Below are 9700 nucleotides of genomic sequence, written 5' to 3'. Positions count from 1 at the left end.
ATTTAATAATAGTGATAATAATGATGATGATAATAATAATGATAATGATGCTCATCACGGTGACAGTGGCAGGGCTACAGACCGTTCTTTAATTGCGACAAACTTCGGCAAATGACTCAATAACAATGGTAATACATGCAAAAGTGTGTGACCAAAGTCATGATGGCGGGGGGGTGGGGGTTACGGCTTTGATCAGCGAATATAATGTGACTTGGGTTGTACGCCAAACGCTGGCTCCGTTATGCAGCAGATCCAGCTGTGCCGCCGTCATCAGAAAAGGACGTCGCTTTACGTGACGCTTCAGAGCAAGGCCGTCTCATGTCTCTTAATCAGCAATCCTCGCTCCTCACTCCTAACTCCTGACTCCTTGCATGTTTTCCTAAGTGGGAGGGACTAAACAGTTAGGTAAGGTGGCTAGGCAAGGTGGTCAGCAGTAATTTTAAGGGACTTGGGACGTACCCCTGTGTAACCCAGGTCTCTAGTGGGTAAATAAAACTAAACTATGTGAAATTATGTGAAACTGTGTGAATGAATGTCACGTGAGTTAAGTAGCCAATCAGAGCCGCAACGGAGTAGCCTCAGCGCTACTAACAGGAAGTGGGTACGCTGCTTAGTCAGATGACTGGGGACGCTGAGAGCGGAGCAGCTGCAGGTCAGTGGTGAAATGTTTGTTACCCGCATGTTTCAACATTTAAACCGGTTAACATGAGGTGTAATGGTTTAACTTTATGGATTGTAGACGGCTACCCTGTGTGAAACCCTGCTGAGGAACTCTGGTTGCATGAAGGCTCTTGTTGGTAACTCATGTCACATGTTAACATGTCAGATATTTAACATTCATCACCAGCAGTCATTTACACACTGTCTTATAAGTTAAACAAACGTACTGCTGTTGTGTAGCATGTGTGTCACTAGTGTGTAGTTTGTTGTTTGTTCATTTGCTGGTTAGCCACCAGCTGACAGGCTAATGCGGTGCTGCGCCTGGCTTGGGTTAATTCACGGTATGGCAGTTTAACCTGGTCCAATGTATGGAAGTTTAACTGTGTCACTTTTGTATGCAGATGGTTACATTTAAAAGGACATTATGAATGTAATGAAACAGATACTGTATAGTATATATATCTATACTTGTACATGTATTTGTTTTGTTTTGTTTTATTTATTTTGTGGGATTTAAATGAAAGCACATGAAGCTAAATGAAGGCCTTTTGCTTAATAAAGGCCAGGCTTTTTGACTATGGAGAAACTTGAGCATGAAGAACGAATGATGGCGAGCTAATTCGAACCTAAACTGGACCAAGAAGAACTTCGATCTACTGCAACCAGTATCTCACCTGCCAAGGCGGTAGGCCACACTGCAGCCCAGCCCCATTCATCTCTTTTTCCCCCCTTCACACACACACACACACACACACACACACACACACACACTCAGGTATCCCCTGGATCAGCACATTAACCCCTCCTTGACTGACTAATTGACTTTTGGACTAATTGACTTTTTCCCCCCGTTTGGACTGTGTTGGACACGGGAAACTCGTGGCATGTGAAGAGGTCCACTATTTCAAACAGTTTTGAGTTGGGGTATTTTGGTTGTTTATGTTGAAATGGCATTGTGATGTTTTCTTTTCTTTTGGTTTAACTATCAGTTGAATTAGTGGAAAGAACACAGCATTTATTTGCTTGGATCCAAAGAACTTATTGCTCGGTGCACCAGATCTTAAATGACGTTAAGCTAGCTTTGAAGTGACAACTTTATTGTTACTTACATTGGCATTTGGTATATTTTGATTTTTTACAATTTTCTATTGAATCTAATTTTGTATGGCCACTCTTTTTTTTTAATTTGTTTGTTTATTTATTTATTTATTTATTCATTTTTTCACTTCAATACATGGCACCTATTAAGCACATTTCCGTCTCCGAGTCTTCCTTTGATATTGCCATCATTATAATTTCTCCTCCTTAACCGAATCTGCTGTCTTCTGGTTCCACTAGTCCACACACATATTGTTGCTAGTTTACAATAAATTCTACACATCCAGCGTAAACATATGCTACACCTGGTCAGTGTAAGAGCACATTCAAGATCAACAGTATTCAACACACTTTTAATTGTTTTTATGTGTAGGCGAGGACAGACCTGAGGAACAGGAAGCATCAATGGGCCACCTCATACAACAGAGCCTTAGAGCTCTTTTTCAAAAAATAAAGAAAAATAAAGTGCTCTCAGCCAGGCTGCAAACTGTGCCATTAGATTAGGCTACAGTTGTGTATATAGTTGTGCTACAGTTGTGTAGTGAATAAATAGTGTATTTATAAAAACATTCAGTTTCCGTTATCGCCGGAGCCCTCCCCCCCAGTTTCAAAAAATCCTGGAGGAAACCTTAGAATCTTGCTGAATCTTCCTAGGACGAGTGCCAGTCAGTTGTTTGTATGCAGTGGTGTTCCAACCTTAGGTGCTCTACTTAGAATTGATATGTACAAGTTTATGGAGCAACTGATGGTCTCAAAAAATGAAATTATTATGGCTATAGCTTTGCCTAAAATGAGTAGTACTAGGTACTTTTCCAGTTTTTGGAGGCACTGGAGAGGATGTTTGTATGTCTTTAAGATGTTTTTTTATGTTGTTTTATATGGACCGATCTGAGTCTGAAATTAAGTTTGAATTGAACTGAATTGAATTGAAAACGTACATACATATGGACAGACAATCTGAAAACACAATGCCTCCGGCCACAGCTATTGCCGGTGTGAAGGCATTAAAAAAAACAAAGTTTATGAATTTGAACACTAAATATCTTCTCTCTGCACTGTATTCAACTAAATATAGGTCAAACGATTTGCAAATCATTGCATTCTATTTTTAATTACGGTTTACAGTGTTCCGAATTTTTGGAATCAGGGTTGTAGTATTTTTGCATAAATTTTCCAAGTGTACAGCTGACCTGAACAAAGTGACATCATATAATCAATATTTTACAATTTCTGAATTTTTCATACAAAATTGTTCCGGGGTGCATTCTCAGTGGGTTCTTTTGATCCTAATGGTAACTATGGGTTCTTACCTGTGCTCTGTGCGGCTTTAACCAGACCGTTTCTCAGGACATCCCTCACCCATGTTTTGATCTTCTCATGGCCTTCACCCCCCACCACCGAGACCACTAAGTTGGGTGAAGGCAGGCCCCAGTGAGCTGTCATCAGGGTGTAGACGATCTGAGGCGATGTGTCACATGACAGGCGCAGAAACTAGACAGGACAAAGAGAGGACTGTAGTGTCTGATAGATAACCAGAAAAAGGAATGCATTTATCAAATAATTTCCAAATATTCAGACAAAGATGCAGTTCACCAAAAAACCTTAACATTATTCATGCTGTTTAGCTAATGTATATGGGAGCTAATCCTAGAGGTCCACCATGGGCAACATTCCATCTAAAAAATTCTTTCTTGTGTCTCAGAAAATTAGACTACCAACCTGTCCACATGAGGCATTAGCTGCAGTTTTCAGTTGTTCCTTCATCACACAGAATAAAACACTTCACTGTTTTGTACAACAGCAACATAACACATAAGTCGTACACCTCAGTGGATCCCAAAGTATCTTTTAAAGAGTTACCTAAATTATACCACAAAGAAAAGTAATGTTTCACTGCCCTCTCTGGTTAAAATAATCAAGTCTGTTTCTACGTAAAGTAGCTACAATTAGTTTTAATTGGTTAGAAAACAGTCTAAGTTTAATACTTATGCTCTATATGACCTACAAGACCATCAGCAAGGAGCTTGGCTATTTCTATATAGTTATTCTTGATGCCTGTCCCTGGGTCTGATTCCCTGCAAGGTCAGAAGAAATGATTTACAGCACAAAATTCAGAAGAGCCTGTTTACATTTTCCCAGGCAAAATTTGGCAGTGAGTAGTGCGTTAGCAAGTTGGAAGGAAGCAGAAGCATAACGGTCGAAAAACATGAGTCAGCTGTGTAACTATTTCAACAAATGGAGATACTTGTGGAATTTGAAAGGATTTAAAACTGATCCCAAATTGTTCCTCTCCTCCCTTGACAGGTAGGCTATGTAATATTTTATTTATGAAATACATTGCAAGATGTGGCTTTACATCAATATATGAATTAAGGTTAGTGGCTAAAACAAAGCTAGCTAACCCTTTGGGTAACATTATTTGAATGTACCTAATGTTGTCCAACATTTGTTGAGCAAAGCAAGCACCTCAAAGCTTTCTGTGATTATGAGCATGATGACCAACGTACTCCAGGCAATCACTATCGTCATATTACAGTTATTAATCTTACATAGCCGCATATAGATACATAACCTCATCGCTCTGCATCCTGTAAACAACTTTAAAAAAGAAAAATGGAATGAGTTTTTTTTTTTCTTGTTCCAAAACAAATGCACACACTTGCCAGATCAAAATCTTTACGCCATGAGGTGGTGGTGCTCATGGGAAATGCAGTCTTCATTCCACAAACACTACTGTTTTTGTCTACAGAGTCTGCCAAAATCTACACAAAATGAAAGTTCCTTGTAGTTGCTTTAAAGGGAAATTTCGGTTTATTTCAACCCGTCTCCTATCGTCCTATATTTGTTTCAAGTGACTAGTGACATAGAAATAATAGTTAGAGGACGCGCTTTGGAAAGCAGAGCTGGAGGGATAAACAAACACGGCACCACACCGGTAGGGTAAGACAACACGTTTACATGTCGTTTTCTATATGTTCTCTGACATTTATCCTAACGATATGAGGTGGTCTTTGTGGAAAAAAGCTTGTTTAGTGGACTAACTTTGCACTTGAAGGTATGCCCGTTCGCTTACGTTTTAACAGGTCTGACGCTACTAATGCGCCCCGGCTGTATCTAGGCTAACGGCTAACATGCTTTTATTATTATTTATTATTTATTATTTTTAAGTCACTAGTCACTTGAAACAAATTTAGGACGATAGGAGACAGGTTAAAATAAACTGAAATGTCCCTTTAAGGTGTGGTCAGAGGTATGCACTGTTGCACCAGTAACCACACCTAACAGTGATGTCACAGCCTGCCGACCACACGCTGTAGTACACTTATCCATCACGGCAGCAGGGCAAGAAGTCAAACCCCTGGACGTTGGCAAAAAAACTATATTCAGATGTTATACTGCTTGTTTATCTGTTGCACCTTGACACTGTAAATGATGTTATTGAACTCTTAAAAAAGTACAGGCCTTTCTGAGCATCTTAACACTAGGTCTCATTCACCAATATCTTCCTAAAATTGTTCTTAAGAAAGGCCCTAATAATTGCATAGTTGTTCACACCTATGTTCCTGGAATGAATCCCATTGTCCTCATGAGTTGAAAGTGCTTGTTGATTGACACCATACTTAAAAAAAACTTCAACAATTCTGAGGTGGAGGAACATCTTCAGGGAGTGAATGCCAAACACACTGTCATATTTAGTTGGGTCAGGATTGGATGTATAATAACAGAAAAAAAGATGCATGGGATACTAAAAATATACGTTAATCCATCATGCCACCCATCCTGCAACCGTTAACTTTATTCATTACATTAGCTGAGGATAGAGACAAGCAAGTGTGTGTGTGTGTGTGTGTGTGCGTGCGTGCGTGCGTGCGTGCGTGCGTGCGTGCGTGCGTGCGTGCGTGCGTGCGTGCCACTTACATGACTGTGTCTGCGTCCAGCACCAGCAAACTCCAGCTCTCCAAAGGCATCAGTGGGCGACTCTGAAGAGTGCTGCCTGCTGTCCCACTGAGTGACAATGGCAGCTCCAAAGAAGTCCGCTGTTGCCACAGAGTCATGCACGTGCCGCACACCACCACACTGACACAATGCTCCATTACTGACACACAACAACAAACAAACCCACACAAACGTTACTTTTTGGTTGATAGTACCTCAAATGCCCTCAGTCAATTCAAAATGCATTTGTGGTAATGAAATAGTTACTTAGTGGTTCATAGCTGGTACAAAGCTAATCTCTCTCTCTACGCTGAATCTAAACAAGGAAGGCTGTTCCAGAATTTGGGGGACCCTGACAGCAAATCCACAAGCCACTCTTTCAGTTTTAAGACTAAATCAGAAAACTGCAGCAGAGTTTTGGTGGAAGATCTGAGATTGGGTACTCATGGGTCCAAAAGCTGTATCCATACTGTATTAAGTGCTTTTAAAGTAATGAGTGCAAGCTTAACTCAATTCTAAACTCAAATGGAAGCCAGTGAAAAAAGGCTAAAATCAGTGTTATGGGATCTCGAAGGCATGAGCAGCATTTGCCACTCAGGCAGGTATGGAAAGTTACTACAACCCAGATTCCCAAAAACAATTGGAACACTGTGTAAGATGTAAACAAAAACAGAATGTAGTGACTTGCAAATCATTTTGACCTACAGTATACTGAACTGAATACAGTACAAAGATAAGATATTTATAGTTTGAGAACTGAAGTTGAACTTCTAAAATGTGGACTCATCAGACCACAGCACAGTTTTCTACTTTGTGTCAGTCCTTCTCAGATGAGCTCAGGCCCAGAGAAGCCGGCACTGTTACTGGATGTTGTTGATATAAGGCCTTCACTTTGTTATTATCTGTTAATACAGCGATGAACTGTGTTTACTGACTATGATTTTGTTTGTTCCTAAACCCATGTAGTAACCCATGCCCATATACAGTCATGTCAGTTTTTAATGCAGTGCAGCCTGAGGAGTCAAAGGTCAGGGGCAGTTAATGTTGGTTTTCAGCCTTGCCCCTTATATGCAGACTTCTATGGATTCTCTGAATCTTTTGATGATGTTATGGATTGTAGATGGTGAAATCCATAAATTATTAGCAATAATAGTTTATCAGTTTGAACATTAAATATCTTGTCTTTGTACTGTATTCAGTTAAATATTGTTTGAATTTGCAAATCATTGCATTCTGTTTTGACTTAGGTTTTACACAACATCCCAACTTTTTTGGGGTATAAGGGCTGTATAATCAATATTGGAGGGGAGGAAATCATAAACAACTCTCTCCTAGTCAGATAATGGTAAAAAAATATATATATATTAGATTGTTGAAACAACCATTGCTAATGCACAAAAAAGAGCTCCAAATGTGCATACACCTTTAAATCTGACCACTTTTTTAAATGCCAGGCACTGTCCTATTTGATTAACTTATTGCATTCACTGCAGCAGCAACATGTTTTTCCACTTGTTGCATTATCTGTTATTTTTTACCCCACTACAATATGTGCTCCCTAACCTCCCCCCTCCTTTACCTTCCTCTTAGTTATTGCCATGATTCACTGTAAGAAACCATTAATCAGCAGGCCCATTTCTACGCATCGACATTCATGAGGTGCATTGCACTGACCGTTTATGGTTGAGTGTGGGCTTGTAGGAGGTGGGATATAAAGCTGGTCCACGTGTAAACAAGTCCAAGTTGATTCAGGATTTATAAAAAAGATACTGTGTACTGGCGTAAGCAGGGGTTTATAAATCAAGAGTTTGTTTTTTGATGAACGTACATTGTAAAATCCAATAGCTGCCCTGACATACATAAATTAGTTAACTTTACTAGGTTATCAACAAAATGCAGTTATTACTGGTATTTATGAAGTAACAGTTAATTGCATGGTAAAAAAAGCAAAATACTTAGGGCCGAATTCACAAAAGGATTGCGTGGCTTTTGCAGCCGCTAAACCGGTAAAAATGGAGCAAACAGATACCGTCAAATTCACAAAGCACGCACAGAGGGTGAAATGCTCCACTAACTGCGCTGCCAAGCAGATTGCGTCTCGGTGCGCCAGTGTTATTTGCACATATTTAAATGAGGTAATATGCATATATTTGGCGCAAAAATTGCCCCTTTCTATGCAAATGAGCCTCATTGATAAACAACGTCTAATTCACTAACACCAGCGCTAATAGCCACACGCAGTTTGAGTGAAGTAAATAACGTCTTTAGAAAGCTGGTGCAAACTGGGTGCTCCTCTGTGGAAGCCTCTCGCCCAGACTTTCCAGTGTACGTGGCAGCAGTGATCGTCTGTTAAATCAGTCTGTAAATAATATTTTGACATTATTATTATAATCATCATTACTTTAATGGCATTCGAAGATACTGATGCGTTGAACAGGTGACAGTCTGCGGTCGTTCTCAAAACACACTTCTGTCACGCACTTCAAAAGCAACTTTCAATAATTTATTTTACGAAACGGGGGAAACAAACGTGAACAAAAAACGGTTCCATAATTCATATGAAATTCAAAAGATAACAAAAAAACAGCTACAAGTGAGAGGGAATAGTGATAAAGTGGTCAAACTTGGTCAAATCCACAGCCTCAACCCATCCGACACTGTTAGACTGACTCACCAGCAGACATCACTACATGAGGGTATACAGTATTCAGTACTTTGCCAAACAAAGTCTGCCATTGTTCTGCCACGATGTTCTTGGCGCAAAGCCAGCATTTATACTTTGCCATGTGTGGCTTATTGCAATCAGGGGCAAATCAGGGGCAAACTGCACTCAGCTGCCAAACTTGGTGGGCGTGTTTGTGCTGGTATATCATTAGCGCAATATCCTTTGTGAATAGGACGTTAAGACGGAGCAAACTGAGGGTGCAAATGAAGTGCAATTCAAGGTGCTATCAGCGGCCGCAGTTCATTCTTTGTGAATTCGGCCCTTAGTGTTTAGAGTGAAGATTACTTTATTTTGAGTTAACCTCACTTGCAACAATAAGTAGCATGAGAGGCTGGGGTGACGAGGTGGGATGAGAACCGTTAAATTCAAAAAGGATGAAATGCGCATGCGCAATAGAGTCTCCCACCAGCAGACAGACAGGGCAGCGTGCTGACCTGCTGAAGAGACCCTTCAGCGACCCTTCAGAGACTCTGGATTTCGACTCGACTCGACTCTTTTGAAGAATAATAAGGTAAGTTATCAAGCAAGTTTGTCTGTTAATGTGTTTTAATGCCTGCTATGACTACGTTAGCATTAGCTAGCTAACGCTAGCTGACAAACAGGAACGGCTAATATGCGACTAGCAGAGCCTGTTCAGGCCATGGTTCAGGCATGTTTTGGCGGTTTCCCCACCATCATCCCATGATCTGCTTAAAACCTATTTTAACTGTTGCCTGGCTTTGAAAGTCCCACATTTGAAATGTTGTAGCATGAGTTTTCTGTTTCTCCCAAGTTGACAACGAAGGCATTTTGGTCAGACAGAAATTTGTAACGTGGAAATTACAATTTTCAGTGAACGCAGCATGAATGTGTTTGATGTAGAGACAAGGTTAAATGAGGTTCGTAATGCACTGTCACTGTCTTCCTTGGAGAAATGGTGAAGGGTGACAAGAGGCCACAGCAACAATAAGTTAACTTGCTTGTAAAAGCTAACAGTAAAGCTAACTGAAGCTGCGTCATTTACGTGTTGGGTGTAACGTTAAACGGTAGCCAGCAGTAAGTTACACATTTTTACCTTCAATACAGCGTGGGTGAAGGAAAAATAAGTTACATGAGTTGGGGTGTGTACATTAAACGTTAGGGCTGCCGCAATCCACCACACAGCCATAGTCAAATTTACATGGACTAGAGGAGTCGTTTGCTCTGTGTTAATTTGACTGCAGTTGTGAGTCTGCTGAAAAGCTGATGTTGCGCACCGGTCTGTGGCCTCACAGAGTGCACCGATGAACGAGTCCTCTCGTT

General features: G+C 40.4%; 1 protein-coding gene across 2 annotated transcripts in view; it reads right to left on the bottom strand.

The window, feature by feature from the left end:
- The window catches only part of trpm4a (transient receptor potential cation channel, subfamily M, member 4a), a 166742-nt gene that overhangs the window by 118019 nt on the left and 39023 nt on the right, over nt 1-9700 (bottom strand). The window contains exons 3-4 of one of the 2 annotated variants that reach the window (XM_050070235.1): nt 5677-5854; nt 3069-3249 (exon numbers count right to left, since the gene is read on the bottom strand). In XM_050070235.1, the coding sequence (XP_049926192.1) occupies nt 3069-3249; nt 5677-5854 (359 nt within the window). The remainder of the gene's footprint in view (nt 1-3068; nt 3250-5676; nt 5855-9700) is intronic. The other variant, XM_050070236.1, reaches the window with a different exon arrangement.

The sequence above is a fragment of the Epinephelus moara genome, chromosome 18, assembly GCF_006386435.1.
Source record: "Epinephelus moara isolate mb chromosome 18, YSFRI_EMoa_1.0, whole genome shotgun sequence".
NCBI classification, from domain to species: domain Eukaryota; kingdom Metazoa; phylum Chordata; class Actinopteri; order Perciformes; family Serranidae; genus Epinephelus; species Epinephelus moara.
The sequence above is the reverse complement of the archived record's forward strand: the minus strand, read 5'-3'. Positions and strand labels throughout refer to the sequence as shown.